The sequence below is a fragment of the Stegodyphus dumicola genome, chromosome 2 (genome assembly GCF_044657685.1).
Source record: "Stegodyphus dumicola isolate Sdum_Otavi_A_Nest chromosome 2, ASM4465768v1".
NCBI classification, from domain to species: Eukaryota; Metazoa; Arthropoda; class Arachnida; order Araneae; family Eresidae; genus Stegodyphus; species Stegodyphus dumicola.
The window spans coordinates 34572793-34599587 of NC_140769.1; the positions used below are offsets into that span (position 1 = coordinate 34572793).

The 26795-nt window shown below is 31.5% G+C and overlaps 2 protein-coding genes across 3 annotated transcripts in view; both read right to left on the minus strand.

Moving 5' to 3' along the window:
- Positions 1 to 22924, minus strand: part of Burs (Cuticle-tanning hormone bursicon) — a 62986-nt gene extending 40062 nt beyond the window's left edge. The window contains exon 1 of the mRNA XM_085810567.1: positions 22873 to 22924. The gene's annotated coding sequence lies outside the window, so the exon portion shown is untranslated. The remainder of the gene's footprint in view (positions 1 to 22872) is intronic.
- Positions 10959 to 26795, minus strand: part of LOC118187877 (voltage-gated inwardly rectifying potassium channel KCNH6-like) — a 925365-nt gene continuing 909528 nt past the window's right edge. For both annotated transcript variants that reach the window (XM_085810566.1, XM_085810565.1), the window contains one exon: positions 10959 to 25818. In XM_085810566.1, the coding sequence (XP_085666692.1) occupies positions 25552 to 25818 (267 nt within the window). In that variant the 3' untranslated portion in view covers positions 10959 to 25551. The remainder of the gene's footprint in view (positions 25819 to 26795) is intronic.

A 26795-nucleotide genomic window follows, 5' to 3' on the forward strand; every position in this document is an offset into this window, starting at 1 on the left:
GTTACCTGCGAAGTTGCTACATATAGATTTGAAATCAGTTCACGCCCTATTGTCTTTTCTCGAAAGCGTACTTTATAAATTTTCGTCTTTAACAAGTTTTCGTATTTGCAGCTCAACTAACACTTCTTTTTTAAACTTTGTTTCATTTTTACGCGAGAATAAATAAATAAATAAAGGCATTTCCTTCTCTAGTTAAGGCGTTGACAACAGTTTTTATGAGCGCTATTTTTATGTGCAGAGGAGATAAATAAAACTTCTGCTGCTCTACTAAGACTACATTGAAGCACGGTTTTGAGACCGGACACCATGTCTTTAAGCAACGGCCATTCGTTAACGACATAATGTTGGTTTCTGGTTTGCTGACCCATGAGCATAAAAACAAAAATATTTGTATAGCCACCCTGCAATCCTGTAAGTAGTGCAGGAATGTTTAGATCGGCATAGATATTTCATTTATGATTTTCGTATTTTACGCTTTAGTGTAACATAGGCATGTTCTCGTACGCTTCTTTCATATTTATAGCCTGACCTACAGGAACGCATGGTTGTTCGTTCCCATTAAAAACTAAAACTGCCTTTAGACTTGTCTTCTAAGAGTCATTAAGCAGTCACCACTCGGTAAATTTATAGGAAAGGCCAAGTTCGTTTATTAAACTCAGAACATGATGATAGTAAACTAAATCATTTGCCATTGAGAAATACGTAGAAATTTCCCCTCCTTTTTGTAACAGATTCTACTGCTGCAAACGAAATTCAAGCAGCTGTGCTTTGTTTCGGGAAGATAAAAATCACAAATAAGATAGTTGAGCTCCAGAGATATCAAATGAGGCTGTATACTGCTACTACATTTGTAATCGCCTTTCTCTTGAAACCGTGGACCAGCTTTCGGTTCAAAATCCTGTAGCTCGTCCGATTCCGAGCAGATTTTGCATTTTTCTAGGGACTTAGGGACAGATATGTTAGAAGCGCCACGAGATACAGGTCTCATGGCTGAGGGGATATTAGGATATTCAGTTTTATATTTGCTTGTAGTAGAAAATTCCAGGATTTTTGTAACGCAAAAGTACCACTCCTCAACATGTTTCTGAGGTTTCCGCCAAATCATTGGCCCTCCAAAGTTCTTAGACTTGTGAGTACCCCACAGCCATCCTGTTAAGGTTCGTGAGCAATTGTGGCAGAAAAGTTTGGGAGCCCAAGTTTTGTCTTGATCGTTACGTCTGTAGGATTCTCCACTGTGTAATCTTAAGAACTAGTAAGCGAAAATGAAGAATCTTAAGAACTAGTAAGCGAATAATCGCTTGAGTTTGTGTGACAGGAAACAACAAGATAGAATTGTAAAATAAACCTTTATTATTCCAACCAAGATTTAACAGAACTCCGTCTTGGAGTTGTACAAGCCGACACTCGGGCTTCAAGTTAAGAAACTAAGAATTAAACTAAACTAATCTTAACTAAAGGATATATAGCCGAAGCTATCAAAATTCTAACAGAGTTGGCACCTTAACGCTAATTGACTGCGAAGCTATCAAGGGTCTAAAGTACGGCCGAGCGTAATAATAGCTTACGAGAGAGTAGCCTAAAAAGGCGAACGCCAGAATATCTGGTATCTCTCTCCTTAAGACCGTAGAACTTCGTGGTTATATACCGCTCTTCCTCATTAGCATTCAGACGTGATACTAAAACTACGCTCTGGCCGGACGTGGTAAGTTGAAATTAAGAATCGATAGGAAAGGAAGTTTAACTCCAAATTTAACTGGTAATAAAATTAAAATAATCCTTACAAGTCTACACCCAAAATACAAATCCTAGGCGTTTCATACAAGTGGGGCTCAAAGTCTTTCGTTGAGCTTTCAGTGTCACTTCATCATATATCTAACATGAACTGTTCGGTTTATTCAGAAGGAAACATCGTTTACACGCCGCGAAAATAATAGTACTACTTCAACACTATCAACTATCGTTAGCTATTTGCATTGCATCTCCCTTGTATATCCAACGACTGGCCGGCTGCCTATATACCCGTTTCGTACATCTGGTGTTTTCTAGAAAATCGGATATTGAGAGTATCAGAAGGGACGACTTAATTTCTGTATTGCTAGATTGGTGGCAAACAGCCATGCCCCCTCAAAGAAAGGGTCTGACCGGATAGTCCGGATCCGGCCACGTTTGTGGAAAGTGACCCGATCTTGGGGAGCCCGATCGGAGAGACGGACACGAGAGTTGTACTAGAGGAAAATCTGTATACTCAGTTGACGTCCTTGAAACATTCCCAGAAGATGTACCTAACCAGTAAAGCTGAATGAACATCGACAAATAATTTGCACTCCGCCTCTCCAAGCCGTTACACTGATAGCAAAGTTGACTGATCCTCAAAAGAAGGCAAAGAAGAGTTTGTCAATTTCATATTTGAAAAGTGCGTAGGTCTCCTAAACACAAAGATGAAAAACGAGCCCCTTTTTCCAAAAGATCTTTTTGAGGAAATTTATGCGCAGATAGTAGTAATGAAGAATTTGGCAATAGGAGTTCCGACGGACTACCAACCAAGGCCCAATAATTCCCAAAAAGACGATTATCAGAAATTTCACTGCTGCGGACATTGTAACCCAAATAAGACAAAAGAGGCGGCTGCAACCACACTGATTCTCAGCAAGAAATGCACGCCAACGTTGCCCATACAGAGCAATCGCCAATGTATGCGAAATTGCCACAAGGAACATTGGCTACAAACGTCATAGAGGACCAGCACTTCTAATTACACCAAAAAACAACAGCTCCAATGTAAACATTCAAGAAGAGTTAGAGAAGATATCCCCAATTTCGAGTCTTGGTATTAAGATTAAAGCAATCACCAAAATTCAACGGGGAGGCATAGCAGTTTCCTGCGAAAACGAGGAAGAAGTAAAGAAACTTCATGAGTCTCTAGACAAAATTCAAGACATCCACGAGAAATTTAATACGAAAATTCCCCAGAGAAGAACACCAAAGTGCGCATTTAGTAACATCCCTCACGGGACAACCGCAGAGGAAATGCATAATATTTTAACAGTAAACTTTCCCATAACAAACAATGACTTTAAAGTAATATTCAAATTAAACGATAAACGGAACAATGCGATAAAATGGATCATTGAATACTCCCCATTAACATTCAAGTTAATGAATGTTAATGTGGAGCATTCAAGATTGTTTCCTTCCAGAAGATGATTTGTTTCCTTTCCATCAAAAAAGGAAAGAAATCTTCCGTGGTTGGAGAGAGCACCGAATCACTGAATATTTTGGCATTAGAAGGTGCTTTATATGTCAAGACTTCAACCACTCTGCACAAGACTGCCCACACAGACAGTACTGTGCCTTCTGTGCGGGATAGCATGATATTAAGAATTGCACAGTAGAGATGCCAATTTCCATTAACTGCAAATTTTTCAATAATGTGAATGACAGCGATTTCAATATAAATCATGCTGCATTCGCGTCGACCTGCCCGATGTACCTTCGTGAAATACAAAAGATCAAGGAAAGAACGGACTACCGTACTTCAAACTAGGGAAGCAAAAATTAGCGAGTCAGCAAAAAATGACTCCTCCCTTCAACCACACTAATAAAGAGAAACAGTGCACCAAAAATCAAGATTCTCCAAATAAATTTGCCAAAAGATCAAGCATCATCCGCAAAACTCGAACTTTTCTTGACAGAACACCATTATGATATAGTGCTCGCTCAAGAGCCTTATTGCGTAAGAGGTAAAGTTGGAGCTATTCCGTTAACCTGGAATTTAATCCAACAATAAGAAGAAAAAGAAAATCAAATAAGATCAGCTATCATATGCTACAACAAGAATTGGTCCCCATCAACAATATTTACCTCTAAAGATTTAGTTACAATAGCCTTAAACACTTCAAAGGAAGAACTGCTCATCACCTCCTTCTATAATTCTCCAGAAGAGGAACTATCTACAAACCTCAACCAACCTGGTAACATCATCAATATAGATTCCCCGGTTCCCTCCACATCATTGGAGGAGATTTTAATGCCCATAACCAAATATGGGGTTACTCTCGTATTGACCAAAGGGGAATAGAAGTTGAAGATTTTATTAATAGTTACAATCTAGCATTAATAAATGAAGATTCTGCCCCACCGACATTTGAAACAAGTTCGGGAAAAGGGTGGGCCGACTTAACGCTTGCAAATAATGCTCTGGCCCACCGGATCATGAACTGGACGGTCATACAGGACGAAGTAATTTCAGACCACAAATTAATATCATATGCATTTGTGGCACAGACTATAGAAATAACAACAAAGCGCTTCAGAACCACAAATAACAAGATCAAAAGATTTGTAAATTCAATTTCCATAGAAGTTCCTTTAATAATAAATGAACTCAAAAATTCCACTAATGAAGTTCAGTTAGATGACTTAACTACGAAACTGACCAAATCAATTCAAGCCCACTGTGAAAAATCCTTTGACATTAAAAATTTTAGTGATATCAAGAAAGTTAACTGGTGGACAACCTCACTTCGCTCTGAACGCAATAAAACCAGAGCTTTAAAGAGAAGAATGAAACAAGCAAAAACAGAAGCAGATAGAGCTGCAGCGTACATAATTTTCGCCAAACAAAGAGCTTTCTATAAAAAAGAAATTCGATCAGCAAAAATAAACTGCTGGAAAAATACACATCAAACATCAAAGACCCCTATGGTCTGATATACAAAATCTGCGCAAACAAAGTTTTCAAACATTCACAAATAATAATCTCCCATTCAGTTTTACATACCTCAGGGTCAGAGGATGCCACTACAACTGCAATAGAAAAAAATATGGAAGCCGTATTCCTAAACGACGATGCAGAAGGTGATACAACAGCTCAAAGATCGAGGAGAGAAAATACCCAACCTCCTTGCACACAAGATGACGCTCCCTTCGCAGAATTCGAAATTAATAATATTATTAAAAATCTACCAAAGAAAAAAGCTCCAGGTCCAGACGGGATAGATAACGTAATAATTAAAAGTAATAAACAAAAACTTCCGTTCTCTTATCCCGGTACTAACAAACAAATGCCTACAATATGGTATTTTTCCCTCCTGCTTCAAGATAGGATAGATAATTCTGTTCAACAAGAAAGGTCAAGATGCGTCCAATCCGTGCTCATATAGGCCAATAAATCTTCTTCCAGCGCTGGGAAAAGTTTTTGAAAGAGCCCTTGCGAGTCGCCTCAGACACCATTTAAGAAAATCAAATAGCATCAGTAACTTGCAATTTGGATTTACACCCAACAGAAGCACAATACATGCAATCAACGAAGCAATGATCCAAATTTCTAACAACAAAGCCCAAAATATGCATTCTGCTCTAATATGCCTAGACCTCAGAAAGGCCTTCGACTCACTCTGGTGGCCTGAGGTACTAGGCACACTTAAAGAAATCAAATGCCCGAAGAACCTATTTAAAGTATTCCAGAACTATTTTTCCAATAGAAAGAGCATAATAATAACCAACAGCAGAACCATTGAGAGAAACAAAAAAAGAGGCTGTCCACAAGGCTCTTGTCTTAGCGCTGGTTTCTGGAATTTAGCATTTAACAAAATAGTACAACATCAATGGCCAGATCACACAAAGTGCATTGCATTTGCTGATGATGCAGCCTTTGTAATCAGTGGAAGTTCTAGACAAGTACCGGAGGCCAATGTTAATACCACTCTGGAAAAATTCAACGAACTTTGCAAGCACCAAAAACTAACAATATCACTGGAAAATTCTCAAGCGATGATATTTCATAAGCCTTCTCAAAAAATAACTAGATTACCGAAATTCCACATTGACAACAACGAAATCAAAATAGTCAAATCCCTAAGATATCTTGGAATTACAATAGATAATAAACTTAACTTGAGCACCTACAGCAAATTAAGAAGAAAACCTCCAGTATAGCTAACAACATGAAAAGGACGGTGAGAAAACAAAAGCAACTTCAATCCATGCAAAGACCCTTTCTTTTAAATTATTCCCGTGCTTACAGAACAACCTCAAATGCTGCACGGTTTCAGCTCACCAACAGCATCCCCCTATTCTTAGTTGCAGAGCAGGAAAATGCAAAGGCTTCAGTTTTTCAGCTAAGAAAAGACTGCAAAATTAAAAATGAGATAGTAGCTGCCAGCTCCTACACCTCACCGACACATCCATATGAAAGACACCCAGCTACCCGAAATAATATGACACTATGCATAAGGCAGAATAGATACCAAGCATTATATCCAAAGATCTACACTGATGGTTCTGGCATAAACAACGGAAAAGGATGTGCTATAAAAATATATCTCAGTGACCATGAAACAAAAGACTTCAAGTTCCAACTTGACAAAGAGAATAGCGTTTTTCAGTCGGAAATGTTCGCGATTTTGCAGGCAATCAACGTAAGCAAACATCATCATTTTCCAAGGACTCACATCTATACAGATTGTATCTCGGCAATGCATGCACTCGCGAACCCAAATAATAGATCATCATTAGCTCAGGAAATTCTTAGAAAGTCCTCCAATGCCCAAGGCCAACACTTCTTTATAATCTGGATCAAGGCCCATGTTGGTCATAAGGGAAACGAAGAGGCTGACATATTAGCCAAGGAGGCAGCACAAGGAATCAATGCCAAGAAAATATTAAGCATCCCCTGGCCAGCTTCTCACCTCAAAAACTAAAACTTCAGATCACAACTAAAGACTTATGGCAACAATGGTGGGACGGGGCAAATACAGGCAGAAGAGTTTACAATCTCTTCCCCAAAGTTGACTCTCTTCCAATCCATCTCTCCAGACACATCACGTGGTTTATCACTGGGCATGGTCCCTTTCCCACGTACCTCTATGCAAGAAATCTCTCTTCATCAGATTCCTGTGCATGTGGTGAAAAGGGTCACCCCGAGCATTATCTATTTTCCTGCCCGTTGACAGATTCCCTTCATCTAAAGAAGCCAAATTCAGAAGAGGATTTATTCCCATTTCTAAGATATGCAGTCAAGAATAAACATTTGAGGACTAAAATTACAAAGGTTATTGACTTTTTGGCAGCTAGAAGTCAAGAGCTATGTAGTGTAATTTAACCTTCAAAGAAATGCTCCAACCATAGCAAAATAAAGGAATTAAATACAGATATAATGTACGCTGGCTTACCTTTATAGGAAGAAATACGCATCGCAAACCATATGGAGCACAAAATAGGTCACTCACAAATAGGGTGTAGCGTTGCGCGCCTCCAACTGGCACGCAACCAAGAGGTGACTGTGAAAACTGGATAAAAGACAGAGTCTTGTTAAGGGTTTAAGTCCCTTTTTATTCAACTTAAGAAATTACAATTGCGTGCTCTTGACGCTCACAAACTACGCCGACCCGGCGGTAAAATAAAAATAAGAACCTGAAAAGAAATAATAACAAGACTCTAACTACGAGGCTCTCTAAAAGTAACTAACCTCACCGCGTTTTACAATACCGCTGCTAATTCAGCAAACTTTGAATATCACGTTGAACGATTAACCATTCTCCGAGGCAAGCACACAGGCCGAAACGCGGGGTTCTTCAATTTCTGGCTAACTACCTCCGCGCTCGTGAAGTAAGAACAGCACACCTCGAACTCGTTTCCTTTCTATTTAACTCAGAATACTTCCGCTGATAATTTGAATCCTTGCGCGTTCTACTAAAATTTACATACTCTGGCATTGGCAGTTCCAGGGAAAGTAAGGCTTGACAGGAAAGATAGTTTAAACTTAAAATAAATGTTAGTTAAAATAAATATAAACCCTACAAGGGTAAGGGGCTCCTATCTGTTTACTTCAGGTAAATGGTAATACGAGTAGATGACCCCTACATTTCTATGTAACATAAGATCACCAATTACCTGATAAGTGAACACATATAATAAATAGCCATTGGTAAAGTATCAACAATGTAATGTATCATAGAATGTAATTCATGTAAATTAATTATTGTAAAAACACATGTACTTGCATACAATGAACTGACAAATATAAGTTGGCAATGTATCAGCATATGTATGCAGATATATCTAAAAGTACGTAGTACGCATAAGTATGCAGATGAAGCTCTTTTTTTTACTTTCGTTTTCAGATATATTTATGTCTTTTCAGATATAATTATATTCTTCTCAAATTTTGACAGCTGCTTGTAAAAGAAAATTGTGTAAACAAGTCATGATTGTAGGCATGATCTATACACTAGAAATAAGTTGCTTTTAGCCACCACAATTTATAATGTCATGATCAATTTTTACATGTACATGTACAATGTATTACTAGACAATAATATAATTTCTGAAAATCAATTAACATAAAAACATATGTTAAAACAAATACTGAATCCTCAAAATTGAGCTGTTTAAGTTTCAGCACAACTTTACAACAGTACTTATATGTAAGCTTTGTAAACAATTTTATAGTTCTTAATTAATACTGATAGTAAACAGATCATGTTTACAAAAATAATTTGTAACGTGTGAACAACATGCCTGTTTCTAATGCAATATATAATGTCTTGAAACATGTTGCCTGTACCCACTACAATAGATAACATCTTGAAATATTCACCTGCACAACTATGTATATCATGTAATTTAATCCCTTACTTGAGCTAATTTAACGCTGAAAGGTTAGGAGTACCGTTGATGTCGCCGCCGGTGGCAGTAATTGTAGTGCTCACTGGAGTCACAATTTCCATCACGACTCGAGGAATGATGTCAGAATGTTGTTAGTTTTCTAGTTAGTGTGTGGGGCTAATACCTGCTTACTTAGGGTAAATATTAGGTGGCCCCCTCACTTCTACATAACATAACATATTGCCAGTATTATTTTCCCTAAGTTTAGAGAAAACGTAGACATGGCAACGTCACACCTCGGTATGCTATAACAACTTATACCGCATAGGTATACCTTTGCGATATAAGTTTATCTATTGTACCTACTTTTCAATCAATCAAAGCATCTCTTGTATCTGCTTTTCGATAAAACAAAACATGTTACTGATTTTCTCTAGATTTTGCTAAGAGATGCCACAATTTACAGGTCAGTGTAAGGGTTACATAGGTAAAATTTATTAAAAAACACATTAGTTTAGCGGAGTGGATTTTAGTGTTATGCAAGGTTGAATGATAACATCATACTGCCACAGAAATCAGACCTAATAATTTTGAAGAAGAATGCTTATTTTCTGGAGAAACATTTTAATGAGATCATTGAGTCAGAAGGGACCATTCACCATCAACATAAACATAACCGAATACTCACATATTATATCGAATATATCACACAAATGACAATGTCAAAAACTAATTATGAATAGATAACATTTATACCTTCTATCTGACTGTTTGCTTTTGAAAATTGTGGGCTGGAATCGATTGCTAATAAATTTTAGACTGTGGACATTATAATGTTTATAGGCTTATGTCAAAACGCACGAATGTGAAATAATCATTAATTCATAAGAATCTTGTGTGAGTCGCATATTTAAATAAATAACTGCCGCCCAATCAGGTTTGTGGTTAGTGACTCTGACTGCTGTACCGAAGGCTCGGGTTCGAATCTCGGAGAAGGCATGGATGTTTGTAAATGTATGAGGTCTGTGCGACATGGAGCCCTCTAAATGTACAGCGAGTTGAAACTCCTCTTGAGAGGTTGGTGGTAGGGGAATAGAGGTGGGAGAAACTCGAACCAACCCTCCCTGGGGTGGTCTCTTTCAAAATTGAGCTCAAGTGGGGCGGAACTAAATTTGAGCTGCCACCTGTATGGCCTTCAAAACTCTTGCCAACTACATGAGCATTTGACTCTTTGCCACTATGAATTTCGTGGGCTTGTGCTGATCTTTGTCACACAAGTAAGATTGGTATAACAGTAAACAAATAACAGATTATACAGGATCTGAAGGTTTCCATCTTTGCAAGCAATAAAATTAATCTGTTATCGAAAGTTATTGGGTATTGCTAAGTGTATGTAATATCTGTGGCCACCAGGAAGAGTCACTAGCGTTCTTGAGATCCATCCAGACAGGCTGTAGGAAGATTTTAATTTTTATTACGTTATAGTATTTTTACTAATCTGTGGATGACATAGGAATTGATATATTCTGTTTGTACTTCTATATCTCGCTGTCTGAAATCATTTCTCTTTTGTATTTTGTAGAATGTCCCGTATGGGTGTTACATACTAGACACTGTACAAAATACAAAACTGTAACTTCTCCAGTTATCAAGTTCAATATATATTATGTTTTTTTAGATATGAATTAAAGTTTTTTGTAGTCTATCTATTTTTGTGAAGTTTATAGCTAGAGTTCGTTTGTCTGTATTTCTAAATGCCCCCCTCCAGTTGATATAATGGTTAGTAACGCTCACTGCCCTACCGATGAGCTCACGTTCTAATCTTGGAGAAGACATATATGTTTGTAAGCGTACAGTGCGACAAGAGGGTACTCAGAATACATAGCAAGCCGAAAGTGCTCTCGAGAGGCTGGTGGTAGAGAAAAGACGAGTGGAAGTACTCGAACCGCTGTCTCCTCGAGTGCTCTGCCTTTCCTATCTTGTTCATTTGCGGTTTTGCAGCTGAAGATGGTGGTTCGGTAAAACCATCGAAACTAGTCCTGTGAAAATTTTGTAAATATAACGCTGATTTTTGTTGTTTGACTTCTGAATTAGTATTTATTCGGCGTGTTATTGTGTCTTAATAACTCAATTATTTGTTTTACGTGTTCTACACAGTTGTTGACCTACTTTCTACCTGTACCTGCATTCTTATATAATTCTACAGATTTCATGTTCCCCAGAATAAACAGATTTCGTGGATGTTGATTATGTAGTACATAGTTATTGAAACATAATAAGCTTCCTTATTACTAAATGCGGAATGGTATGGAAGGAAAAATTTAAATTGAAATGAAGGTAACACAAGAAGATATTCTGAATAAGATTTATTTCTTTTTAACGTAAGTTTACAATATTATGTTCTTACAATGTAATGCCATCTGTAAGAGCATCAGAACTGAAATGAAATAAAAATATATGTGGAGTGCCTATTATCACAAATCTGTGGTGGAATGACAAAAATCAGGTTCCAGAATTTCTAGCGTTTACTTTTGAATCATAATTTTCAACAACTGCAAGCCATGCATATTCATTCTTTTTAAAGAATAAAGAAAATAAAAAGTAATTAAGCTATTTTTAATGCCAGCAGATATAAAATAAATACCTTACTTTTTTGTTACCTCTTTGTCGAATCTTACTATGAAAGAAGTTGACATTAATTGGAACATCAATCGGAAATCATTTCCTAGTGTTTTATATGTTGAAGATTTCTTGAAAACTTTATTGCTGAACTAAATCTCAGTAACTTTACGGTTTTATAGTGCTTTTGGGTTGTCAGTTATATAATTTTAGCCACTTTATAAATTTGCACATTCTGACAAAATCAGTGTACTTTACTAACAAAAAATTATAAAATCAAATCCTGTGATGTTAGGTAGAGTGATAAAATTTACAAATCTTTGGAAAAAATATTTTTAGTATGAATTAGATTAAATATAAGTTGCATATAAAGGAAAAGCATTGATTCTGGCATGCTCTATTAGAAATATATATATATATATATATATATATATATATATATATATATATGAAATCCCGCCTTTTATTCATTAATGACCAACAAAAGTTATATGAAAACTATTTGAAAGTGTCTAAAATTTAAATAAGGAATATTACGCTTTCAGTTTTTCCTTCTTAATTTCTTTAACGCTATTTCAGTATATCAAAAGTTTACAGATTTATTTTATGAAAAAAACACAATATTTGTTCAAATTTCTCTTTGTTAAATGTTTTATTTTTGCAAGAACGAACTTGTTTTCTCAAACTGTAATTGCTTACTTTTATTGGCTTACATATCAGCGTATAACAACAGGCATATGCAGCAACAACAGGCTTAGCCAGACTATGGAACATAAGGACAAGATTTTGTTTGGCTATTTAGTCCAGTACGTTAGCACGCAAATCAACAATCTAATTTTTATTAACGTTTTGTAACTTATTTTAACTCTATTATAATAGTTATCCCATAAATGGAAACTCAAACAAAGTTTTAATTTAAACCTAATATTTAAAAACCTTACGTAGATAAAATTTGCAATAATTAATTTGGACGTATATTATTAGACACTGCACCTTCAGAATAAACTGATTTTTAAAATTTCTTTTCCCACCTTTGATGAGAAAACTATTTGGAGGCAGTGAAAAAGAATTATTTAGAAATAAATATTTGCATACTGAAGCGGCTTGCAGTGTTGATATTGATTCAAAGGGAAAAAAAGGTTAGGTGAATGGGAAACAATAACTATAGTTCATTGATTTCAATCTGACTAGTCTTCAGTTTTTTCAGCGTTATTTACAGTAACACAGCCATCATCATGGCTATTTTATTGAAATGCCTGAGAAACAAATGACACAGGTTGATAAAAACAATCGAGCAGCAAAGTATAACAAGTTATATCACAATGGATGTCATAAACAATAGAGTTATATACACAGGATACAGATATTCATCATAAGTAAAAAAAGTCGCGGTACAGAAACAAGCATAGGCAAAAGGACTGGAAAAGTATGAAAACACAGAATGATATGGCTCTCAAACGAAATATGACCTCCATGATGTAATGATTGCAACGTAATGGAGCAAGTAATGATTGCAACGTACAATAATCACATATTGAGAAATTCACAAAATATTTAAACAAGGATTTAGGTATGTAGTTAAATACACTGAATTCTAATACGGTAATGTAGAATATAATCTGAAGACTATTTCTGGTAAATGAAAAATTCTAATATTTCATGTTTTCTTATTATAGAACATAAACAGAAAACATAAAGCAAATTTAAATGGGAAATTTTTGATAGCAGTTCAATGAATTATTAACTGTAAATGATCGAGGTAATTGTATACTGTGAGGAAGTTGATCTGACACAGATAAGTAACATTTGAAATAAAAGGAGAAAGCATGAAAATTTTCTTGTTTACGAAAAGAGCATGCATCACAAACTTTTACGTTCAAGATTACTTTAATTATAAAAAAATTAAGTGAAATGAAATTAAAAAAAAATAATCTGCAGATATTTATAATTAAAAATATTTGATCCATTGACTGGCAGTAATATGATAAATTTGATTCTTTTGATATATATGGTTTTATGTTAGATTCTGAAATCATTAATTGTTTATGAAATATTTGCATAAATTTGAAGCATTCGTCACTATTTAGTTAAAGAGTTGCATATCATATATATTCTATGCATAGCTTATTTCTGCATACGATAAAATGTATGCATATATATATAGATATATCAATGATTCTGAGTGCAAATCAATGTATAGTAATTCTCTCCTTTTGTAAATCCTAAGAGAATATCTTAAGGGACTATTTTTAATATTTGAAACATAATTTCCGAATATAAATTTTTTTTAAACCCAAATGAATTTAAAACTTATGATAACCTTTTAAGAATTTTAAAAACATTGTATAATGAAAGCAATAAAAAACAACTGTGAGTTATATTGAAATGTTGTATAACATAAAAGCATTCATTTTTTGCTTTTGGTACATAGAGAATATTAAGAAAGCTATAAACTACATCCATACATTTACTTTGTCCATGAAAAGTTACCCAAAACTTTTCGAGTAGATTATTACAATCGTAATACCGTGTGAATTCCTTTAGTGTAAAGTTTGGCTGAATAATATGATTTAAATTGCATTAGATTTTATTAAAGTTTAAAAGCTTTTAAATAATATTTTATTTATATTAAAGTCAATTTAAGTTTAACTATTATTTTACGAAATTTTACAAAGCATATATGATTTATTTTTATAATTCTAGGAACCAGCTGGGATTGGTAAAGACGGTCTGACATAGCATGTACTTTGCATCTACTTTTAATCAATTAAAAAGTCTATTATTATCAAAGGAAATATTAAACTCAGGATTTCAACATAAAGTTTCTTCAGTGTCTATGAAATACCACTAAAAGAAGAAAAAAATTTATATGGGTAGATATAAGAGGAAAATAATAGAATTATACCGTCAACATGTGTTTACAATACAGTATATTAAAACGGCGTCACTAGTTTTCGTAAGAGAATTGAGCACATCCATAAAAATTTGAAACTAATAACAATATTGACTAAACCCGCTTTAATTTGATTTGATATTAATTTGTCTAATGATTTCTTTAGCATATTTTGAATAATATAAATTTCTTTTTTGAATTTCAAGAAATATAATCTTGAAAAGGTTTTTTTTCCCAGAAGCATTAAACAATATTGCTCAACTTAATATCAAGGAAATAGTTAAGCAGACATCAGTGAGTTTTCTAACGATATAAGCGAAATATTTGCTATTTATAATAAAATATATATATTTGTGACTAACGAAGCTCCCAGCTAACATTTCTTTAATAACGGGAATTACGAATTCATGAATATTTTGATACTGTCAAGCATTACATTTTCAAATTACTGTTAATCACATTTGGAACTGTAATTTAGAAACATGGACTATCTATACACTGTCGTACACTGCTGATTCACTGCCGAATCCTGTCATTGAGAACACAATTAAGATTAAAGTTCTGAGAGTAAAGCTTTGATATTAAAGAGGACTTTCATCACTGTGTGTTGTGATATATAATGCATTAACATAAAGCGCTAGTTAATTTAGAATTCTCTAGTTACTTACTTACGGTAAACATACAACTATAATAAGTTTCCTTTCCATAAAATATACTAATGAAGATTATGATAACAAGATGTTTACTCGATTTAAAAGATCGGTTTAAGTTATGTTTGAAAACAAATCCGCTGCGAGACAGAAAATAAATACATACATTATATAAAAAATACCTCTTTTGTCGATGTTTTAAATGCATGTTGATGCATTTATGTTGCACAGTTTAAAAAGAGCATAAGCTCTGAAATTTGAAGCACATTAAAAATTATTAAGCAAAGTTACATATTTAATCTTTATTATTTTCAGTGAAGACCGTTCTTAAACGTCTTCAGAAAAAGTATTTTAGAATGCCATATCACCCTGTGTTCAATAATGGACAGACTTTTGAAAAGGAGAAGGCATTATTAGGTTAGCAGTCACACACAATATCGAATACCAGCCTTCAAACAAACTGACTCTCATTCATAAAGATTTAAGGATTTTTAATATCCATACAATTATGACAAAAATATTTAGATAGATTTTTCTTAAACAGGACGTGCGCTATATAATAAAATAACATGTTGAAAAAATGTATGCAACGCGAAAGTGAGAAATAAAATTTACTGTCTGCATGTCAGCGATTTCTGCGAATATAAAATGAATATTTTTAATCAAATTAAAAATCAGTTACATTTTCAAGTAATTAAAACTTTAGTGGTTAAATGTTTATCACAAAACAACCATCTCAAATTCTGTTTTAAGTTTTGCTATTTTCAGAATTCGTTACCTAGTTGGATTCACCTTTTAGATGCCCAAAAATGAGGAAATAAAATATCAAGAAAAACATATTACTGATAACCATATGCATGAAAACAATCTGGAAATAACGAGTTTAAAATATATTATTTTAGTTTAATATTATATGGATATAAACATTGAGGAATCGCTGAGTTATACAGAGAAGGCAGCATGAATAAATAAATAACAGTAAGTTATTTTTTTATATTAAGCGAAATATACATTTTCATTTAAAATTACAACATTAGTTATTTACAAAAGATTCACCTTTGAAAATAAAACATCAATTTAAATTAGAATTAATAATACTGAGGCATTTGAATGGGTCTCTGATAATTTTATTTAGTCAATATAAATTAAATAGCACCGCAATAGGGAAGCATTAATATCACACCGACTTCCACAAAATTTAAGTCTTAATGACACAAGTTAACCTTTTGTCATTTTAATGCTTATACAGTTTATTAAAATTTCCAAACAGTAACAAATTTTCTTACAGTTTTGTTCGAAGTGAACTAAATATAAATTTTAATAGAATTTATTCAAGTTACAATACAAAAATTTGGTTCTATTTCCTGCTGCGATTTATAACAATTTAATATAAATTTAGAATTTCCCATTTCAAAATTAAAAATATAAAATTTAAAAATTAAAAAAATATATAAACTAGATATTTTAATTCTTAAGAAGCTGTGAAAGAAAAGAAAAAAGTGAATTTTTTTTCCATTAAACATATTTTTATTTCATATATACTAAATAGTAAAACAATAAATTTGAACTACATCTCCCTTAAATGTACGTAGAGAATCATACCAGCCTCTAGATAATTTGTGCTTTGAAAATAATTTTTTATTTCTGCTCCTATGAGTTTTCTTTATTTGTAAGTTAAGTATAAATCACATCATTTGTTTTTAAGAAAAAAATACGATGATGGAAGTTTTTGTTACCGAATATGTGCCTTTAAAATTAAATAATTTGAGTTTTTTTATTTCAAATAGAGGAGTTAAAGATATTACATTTGCTTATTATTACCTTCAGTATTTATTAACAGAATTGTAGACTTTAATAATAATAATTAAATATCTCAATCTTCAATTAAATCTAATTTTCAAATCTAAAATGAATAAATCTTGATTTAGAATTTCATGTTTAATGTAAATATATTTAAACTGAGGCTTAGATAAATAACAGGAAAATGTAATTAGAAATTTTCGTTTCATTTCATACTAAAGAAGAGAAATATTTGAATGAACTTTGGAAGTCTAGTAATAACCTTGCAAAGAATGATTCAAATTTTTGTTAGTGAGTATTATTTTGGCTCCTTTTAACAATAGTTCTCACAAGAAATCAGAGACCAACACATAATAAAGAGCTACACATGTATAAAACACAATGTTTTGTTTTGATTTTATATTGATTCAGCGTTTTCATTTAACGCCACAATCGATAATTTACATAACATACAACAATGGTGCTCAGTACCTTATTCTACAAACAACACTATGGCATACTTAAAAAGAATAACAATAGTTACATTTCCATCTTATACCTAGCGTATTCAGTCATTTCAAGATAAACTAATAACAGGAAATTATGCAAAGGCCATGTTTTTAAATGAGTTAATGATTAAACAAATACTTTGATTTTTCAAGCACAACTGATGCTTTTCTAATACAAAACAAGATGAAATGTTTCTAATTTTGCAGGTTTCCAATCGTTCCTTTGACGAACACAAATCGATAATATCTGATGAAAATTTGTAATGTGCGCTTAAAAATGTTCTGATTTAAATATGTGAGAATAAATGATTATTTATTTATAATTCTAAATTAGAAGTTAAAGAAATACTAAATTATGTACAAAAGGTTCGTTACCTAAGAATTCTATAAAAATGATTTCCTACTATATACCAATTACGATATAGTTCTTTCGATGTACATGGATTAAGTAGAAATAATAAATATATCAAAATAAACTAAAATTACGATAATATGAAAGCGGAAATGTACAATCTAAATAATAGCTATTTTAGACTTCTAATTATTTTGAAGAATCAAGTTATATTAAACTAATAAAACTAAATGAAGAAGAAATAGTATTTCGTCAGGACTTACTTTGCACAATTTCGAGTTCAAAATCATTATACAGGGAGCTACAATAAAAGTTTTATTTATTTACTATTGCTTCCTCCTACTTATTTATATTTTCATCTACTTCTAGAAACCAATATCTTAATTTATATTTTATTTGTATGACACATAGCATAATGCCCATGTAAAAAGAAATTAAATGAATTATATCGGCATCACTGCAAATTCATTTCTAAATATTTTTATATATAAAAATTTTGAAGTGGCTTTTAACCACAGGCACAGATTTTTATGATATTCTTTACACGTTAACAAATTCTTTACATGTTATGTTCCACCAAACAAGTTCATGAAAGACAGGAATGTTGATTCACGTGCATTATATTACCGTTTTTATCTATAATCATTGTTAAATTGAAGCATTTTAAAACCGGTGTTTACATCCAGATTTGCCAGTATCATTAAATGGATTATATTACAAAAAAAAAACATTAGTATACAACTTCTTAAGGTTGCTTTAGAATCAATGAATTTATACATTGTACATAATAAACTGGACTATAGAGCTATACCCAGCGTGTAACTATTCCGTAATTTTTATAAATTGAACATTTTATTACGATATCTACTACAGAAAAATTAAAAATAAATGGAAAAAGTGCTCATTTTACATTCTCAAAAATTGAATAAGATTTTAGAGAAAAAATGGATATAATTTTAAGGATTATATTTCTGTTATGATGCAGAAGCGGTTATATTCAAGCATAAAATATGGACACAAATCAAACTCTTGTTTTCGAATTGGAAAAATATAAACATTTTATTTTTTACATTTTAAACCTTTGTTCATATTTTACATATCACATGCGAGGAAATGCCTAATTTAGCATCATGTGCATAAAGTGCAATATACGAAATTAAACACCTGAATTAAATATGCACTAAATTTTAAGACATGAATATGTAATAAAACAGTTTTTATGATAATATAAGATTAAAAATCAAACAATGTTAAACAGTTCTTTTTTTTTTCTTTTCAAGATAAGTTGCTTTTTTTTAAAAAATCTTGAACGTAGATAAAATTTCTGAATGTTTTCGCAGGCGTGTAAATTTTCTAAATTCCGCCTCTTTTCGTGACCAATAAATAATACGAAATCGTGTTTCGATCATCATAGTGATGTAATTTCCTTAAAAATCTTTTCAAATTCCTGTGTTTAAAGATTATTACGAATAATAATGTGTCATTTTAATACATGCAAGAGTAGCATATCTATTTTAAAAGTAGACAAATTTCAACTTTAGCCTGGCTGAATTTAAAGCACAATGTTTTTTCACACCAGAAAACAGTTTGATCTGCTTTTAAAACGTAAGTCTTCATTCCAAGTAATATATCAGAATACTATCTAAGATCAATAGATATAAATATTTGGGTTGAAACGTTTGGTTCAGTTTAAAAGCGTTCCATCTGAACTTTGCGTCTGTTTAAGCCTGCCTAACACTTAGCACTTAGCAACATTCTGAGTTACGTTAAAATAAACATGAAGTGACTAAATTTGATTTCCTGCTAAGCAAAAAAAACTTGAATATTCTCAGATTTTTATTGCTCCTTAAATATATCTTTAAGAGCAGCGTTCATTAATACAATACTTCAAATCATTGCAAAGAATTTTCTGTTTATAATTTTAATGATTTATAAAAATTTGATCCTTAGATCTCAGTGACTATTTAATCGACTAGAAAACTGACAAACTGAAAGAATAAAAGTAGTATTTTTTCCCGTTTTCCTAATATTCAACTGAATAAAACCCACATAATGAACGTTTATATTTATTACAGAGCTTATCTAATCGATTAAAATATCACATTATTTACTATCGATGTTCTGTTATTTTATATTTTAAATAGTAAACTTAAGAAAAGAGAATTGCACACATTTATTTTCAAATTAAAAAAATGGTACACGAAAGTAAATTACAAATTATCAGTTAACTAAAAGGTGGTATGAAGAATGCCTTTATTAGCTAGAAATTATTAATGTAAGATTTTTAATAGTTAAGCAGAAGTTTCTTTTTTTATTTTGTTAATAAGCATCAAATATTAAATAAAGGAAAAAATAACAGAATGTGTTAACATATGAAGTCCAGATATGATCAGGATGAAATAAATTCTTAAGCAAACTTAAGTAATTTTACAAATTTTGTAATGGAATTCTGCATTTAAATTTTAGCCTATTCAAACTGAATTGATAGTGTGAGGTAAATAACTATGTATTACAAGAGAAGTATATTAAAATTCAGGAATGTTACTTTAATCATTCAATCAATTTTAATATGTTTATTCATATTTATAGTATAATTTAGAAGAGCTCTGCAAGAAGTTATCTGATTTCTTACCGCGTACCTTCGTGGTATAACTGGAACGTCGGGATAGTAGTGGGAAGTCCAGAGTTTGAATTACAATGAGCGCGTCGTTGATTTTTCGTTTCCATCTCCGAAATAAGCATTATGACTTATAGCTCAAGTTAATTCCTTGCTTAATTAATGTAAGTTTAGAATTTTTAACTCGAATTTCACGCAATTCCAATAGAAGAAAAACTTCTTCTTAACACGGCCGCATAGATTTGCATTATTTGCATTGCATTATTTGTAGTATTTCAGTTCGTTTAATAATATGAATTTTTATTAAAAAGCACTTCTGTTTCAAGTATTTAAAACCAATGTAAAACGTAGCAAGGTCACCGAGTAGAAAATTAAATATAATGGGGTACATTTATTACCGTATGTAATTGGTTTAGAATACAAGCTTTAAAACTAGATAAAATTCAGTTTAGTTTGTCAATTTATAAAACAACTTCGTATATTTCATGAAACGATATGACTCGTCATGAAATAAAATTCGCTTGAAGTATCCAGGCAATTTTATCAATTAGTTTCATCTAATATTCCACGTGATATGGCTGAAAACTGCTTTTCTCTATCAAAGAATCTTACAAAACTTACGAAGAAATTTACAATCAAATTATGATCGAATTCGATATGTTTCTCTTGCATGTGCTGAAATAAGAACCTTGCATGAACTGATTAGTTACCTGAAAATCTTACGAAACAGTTTAAATTTAAAATTAAAAAAAATATTCGTCAACTTCAACCAAATAAAAGGTATTAAAACTCTTCTAATTAAAAAAAAATATTTCAACTGCTCGAATTTTGTTTTTAAATTTTCTTTTCGGTTTCCTGTTTTTCAAAAATATAATTATTTAAAAGTTTCAAACATAATGGGATGAAAAAAAAAAAAAAAAAGAATTAAATCTTCCTTAAAAGAATTATTTTAAATTTTTACAATTTTCTTTTAGAATATTTTGTAGCACGAATTAATTGTGCAAAATTTTGTGTTAGTTAAATGCCGCCTCTAATCAGGGAATTATGAAGGAACAAATGAATGTAATAAAACTGGACAGGTTACTTAAAATTTATTAACAGAGTCCGTATTTTTCAAGAAAGACTAAATTTCTACCTAACAAAATTTTCATAGATCCTCGTGATTATATTATGTATAATAAGCACGAGGTCAATGTTTTTTAGGAATCATTCCATGGAGGCATTATTCTCCTTTTGTTTTGCCATAATCAAATAATCCAATTCAGTTAATTAAACTAAGTTGATTTAATCTTTGAAGATTTAGTCAATTTAAATACTTTTTTTTTATATCTTTTAAGATTTTTAACTGGGTTTATAATTTTACAAAGTTATATTTTATTAAATTTTCTCAGCCATCTCATTCATATGAGTAAAATCTGCTTGAAAAAAATTTAACTTCTCGTTACTGAAATATCTAACATTTAGTAAATAGTTTACTCATGTCTAATTTTATGAATCCTCTGATAATTCTAAATTTGTGGTCGCTTTATGGGTATGTAGCTGAGATAACATTTATTGCAAATAAAAGAAATAAAAAGCTTTTCGTTAGCTGTTTAATTTAAATGTACTTAATAGGTGTTAGTAATATTCAAAAAGGCAACTATAAACAATTTAAAAATATTAAAATCTCGGATACCATAAGTATGTCATCAGTATGGAATAATTATCACTAATACAAGAAGTAAGCTTTAATAGTTTGTTTATTAGTTGATGACATAATTTTTCAAAAAATGATTATAAATATTTCTTAAAAATTAAATTCTGCTATGTCTCTCAAATTTCATTGTATATTTTATGAATTGTTGAAAATATTATACCGTAATAAATCTCTGTATAATACAACCGAATAAAATTATGAAGTTAGAGAAACCTTTTAAATAAAATAAATACTTATACATTTTAAGTACCAGATGAAATATCTGGACCATAAAATAGAGGAGGAAGATAATAACCTCCGTAAAAGTACTTGCTCTGTAGAAATAATACAGAACTGCGAATTGTTTAATTTTAAATACCGTTATGCATAAAAACATGATTGGTCTATGAGAAAATTTAAATAAAGATTTCGATTAAGGGATTATCGTCTTATAATATCAGATAATTAATATAGATGGAAACTTACGACAGAGCATTGAATACTAGCTGATCTAATACTTGCGTTCTGAAATAAATCTACTAACTCGAGTTACTTATTTCATTTCAGTAGAACAAAAGATGTCTAAATCCCTATCCTTATACTTTTTTATTTCATTTTTGGAAATGAAATGCAATTAGAATGATTTTTTTTAATCTGATGTTTTAAAATGGCTAAAAAAATTAATTACAGAATGAAAAATTAAATTTCAAAAAGTATCAGAAACACATTAAGTATAATATTGGTAACGAAAAGAAAAAGGCATTCCTTTTTATTCTGTTGGTTACTATCGAATTTACTTTATTGGATAACTGGATACTGTAATCGGGAATTCACTCTGTCGGCTACTATCGAATTGGTTAGGAGTTACTATTTTGTTACTCTATTGGGTGAAAACATAAGTAAAAACTAAAATTAAAGGATCGTACAAGCATTTATTCTAGAAATAGATGTAAGGAAACATAAATAAAAATCCGAAAAACTAGCAGAATTTAAAGTTCAGGTTAAAACATGAATGAGAATAAGAAAGTATTAAAGATAAATATTAATAAAAAGGAAACATATTCTAATTCGTTTAACCAAATAATAAATTGAGTTAAAAATTTATTTCACACACATGAATCTAATAACAGAGAAAAGAAGGAACTAATTAACTAAGCTGTACACATATTACCTCATTACAGACAATGGAGTTAGAATAGATGGAGTAAGTCTTTTGCGAAATGGGCCCACCAGCGGCCGAGCGGTATGTCGCTGAACACTGGTAGTTCGGTCCGAGGTTCGAATCCCGCGAACGGGCTGGCTGCATGGGCGTTTTCGTGGTTTTCCCCATGTGTAACGTGTATACGAGCCAGTTTCCCTTAGAAAGTCCTCCACGAAAGGCATCCCTCCCTTTAGGCAGATAGCCCTCGAGGCTTTGCCATAATCACTCACACACTCACACACTTTTGCGAAATGTTCCGTGCAATGAAAATGAAGCAGCGAATCGTCACGGTCTTATCATCGTGGCCATAAAAGGACTTTGTTTACATTCTAATCGGCGTTGTTTGCATGTTAGCTATTTCATCATTAAACATTTAAAAGTCTCCCGTTCTAATTTTAATTCTAATAACATAATGTTAACGTAAAATATTTTCCTATTTAGTATATAGATAAATTACAAGAATTACAAATAACGTTCTCATATTAATTAAAATCCAGGTACATGGAAATGTGTAAATGGTAACTATAACACAAATGTAATATGTTTTATAGTCCTACCCGTACGCTGTACAGCGGTCATGATAATACATACGTCACGTTGCTAACAATTCCTTGGCTTCAATTTTGTGACGTCATTTCTTTAATCCATCTATTCTAACTTCCATGTTACAGAGAGTGAGCTCACGTGATTGATTTAGTGACCTGGAGATTGACTTAGTGACCTGAAAATCAGCACTGATAATTTGATGAAGGTGAAGCAATGCAAAATGTTGCACATGCTTGTAAAAGAAGTTGAAAATAAATAAATAAATAAATAAAAATAAAAAATTAAGTAATAGCTAAGAATTATTAGAAATCTGAACAAGTAACACGAAAATAAACGACGATAAAAAATAAATTTCTTTGTTGCTGTACAGAAAGATTTCTGTGTACTCCTAGAAATTAAGAAACTTTGCTAAATGTCAAGAAATAAAATTGAAAACATTTTAAACATTTTCGAATAAAATTGAAATTTTATGGTCCAGAAAATTTAAGTGAGTATTTATTAAGAGCAAGAAGAGAACAATAGTTCCAGAAAACCTTACAGTGAATAGAACTGTTAGTGAATTATCAGAGGATACATTAGAATTTAGCCATTAGCTTTATGAATAACGATTTTGAGCCTAAGCATTTACTAAGATGAAATAGCTATGATTTGTTTGTCTAACAATAATTTACATTCAGTTCTAACAATGCAAGCAGTTTCACTACAGATCATACTAAAATTAACTACTCGTAATTTGATAAATTAATATGTCACAAATTAAAAACCAATGTTAAAATATTAATTACGTATACTTTTCAAGTATATTATAAGTATATAAAAGTAATATTTTATTATAAATGAAAGTGAGAATTAAATGTTCAAATTAATTCCAAAGATCTGACTGCCGTTTTTGGTTTCAGGAAAATATAGTTAAAAAAAACTACAAACAGTTTCTTTTATATTATATCCATTGCCGTATACATACATGATTGTCTGCTTTGCATATTTAAACGCTTTTTGTACATAATAGAATTAGGCGGAATTTCAGGAATATACCTTTTTTTTTTTTTTTTTTTTTTTTTTTTTTTTTTTTTTTTTTTTTGTACAGTTAAATGTTTTAACAAGATTTTACTTTTACTTGATATGAAGATATACTTAAGAAATTAACCTAGTAATATAATAAAATTTTGTACTTTTATTATGAAATGATTAGGCTAAATAATGAAAATGAATATTTCTTACAAAAGAGTTTAACATTTTAACTGCTACACATTAAGCGATAAAATGTTACTTAAATTATTGATATGTAAATGGTATATTTTTGAATATTCTTTAAAATTAAACACTCGTTTAAATGCTTAGGACCCTGTATTTGTTTGTTAACTATTATTTCATCATTTATACATTTTCTGTATAACTATTTTTAATACATATGTCTTAAATTTTACTCATTATGTAATAGTATATTCATTAAGAGATATATGTGTGCATGGAAAAAAGAAACATAATATTTAAAGATCTTAAAATAGCACGAAACGAATTATGTTTAATTAAGTAATTTGTATTACATGAATTTAATACTGCACAAATTCAAGTTAGTGCCTATTGTAATGAAATAATAAATTAAGATTACTAACAGCAAAAAAGTACTACTTTTTTATAAATGTTGTTTTCTAATACATATCAAGGAAGGTAAAATAATTATTTTCATACTACTAAATCCAGTAATTTCAACAAGGTTTAGATATCTAGAATGTCGTTCAAAGCAACCATCAACCAAAATATTCATTTTCGCTCCGATTTCTTTCCTTTTAACTAGATGGAGGGTCTCTTATTTCACACAGAATAGATATTTGTGTGGTTACCAGATGCGATATGAGGAAGTAGAAGTTGTAGTATTAAACATCACCGGTAATGCGGAATATAATTAATGCACCATTATATATATATGTATATATATATAAGAACGATCCAGATTACATTCACACAATATACAAGACCAAATGAAAACTTTGGCGTTACAAAAATAAATAACAGCCATAAAATCCGACATTATAACTTACGTTACAAAGTTTTAATTCTTCTTGTTTGTTTTATTCTGTTTTTATTAATTTGTTTTTAAATTTACACATCCGAAGACTTTGAGTCCCTAAAAAGGTAGGTTTTTGGCTTTTTAGGCAGGTCCTCGACGCTTCGGCTTCGAGCTTCGGCTTTCGAAGAAGACTCGAGGAATTCTACCACTGGAGAATCACTTGCCTCCTCCCCCACAGGTAAAGATTCCCTAAACCCCTGATCTGGTGACGATGGAGATTCTTTCTTAAAACACTGGCTCGTCAATGGCTGCAGCTCAATTTTTTCAGAAGGGCCGCTTTCTGCGGACTTTGATTTCGTCTGAAAGAGAGAATATTTTATTAATAATTTAAATTTAACAATAAGTGAATGAAGGTTATAAAAGTTGAAAATAAAACATGAATCTGTAATTTACTAGGAAGTTCTTTCCCCATTTGAAAATGAAACAAAAATAAAAGTTCCTGAATTTTACAGTATTGCCATTTGTCACTAGATAACAGTATTAAGAGAAATATAATTTTTATTCGCCTAGGTATGTTAATGTAATTCTACACTTTGGTAGGAAAACGGTCAATGTCTAGAACGACCAAACAGGCAAATTTATTGTAGTTACATTGAAAAAACGAATGCAGTCTCATATAAAAAGCCTGATTCCCTTTTACTACTATATATTAGGTTAGATTCATTTGCACAAGTTTATGTGATTTAGCAACAAAATTAAAAAAAAAAAAAATTATCAGAACACTATTAAGATTTTCTAAGAAGAATTTAGTCTTTCGAAGCCAAAATTGAGAATACATTTATTATTAATGGAATGAAACATTATGAAACACCATATGCATTACTCTGTTCGATGATGTTCTGACATTATTCCGGCAACATCAACATATGCTGCAGAACTTCTGTGGTTTCTGGTAAAAAAATTCTTGATAAGTTATTTTCAAAGCAGCCTTTTGAAACTAACTTAACATAACTCAGAGTGTCCTGCACAGAAGAAGCAAATGAAGGTCTGACAATGCTTGATCCAATCTATACATTGAATGTACTAAAATCTTCCAGCCAAACTGTCTCAAATATTAATGGATTGTGAAAGATGCATATAGTCTGTGCTTGTGAGCGTGATATACGACACAATTTTTTTTGACAAGTTCGAACCGTTTCTTTTGAATTGATAGGTGCAGTTGCTCTGCTTATCGATAGTATAGATCTGAGTCTATTGTTTTTCGAGTCAGATTGTGTGGACTCAAACTTTGAGCTTCTTTTTCTAGCCAACTTTCCTTAAATGGTTTAACACTATT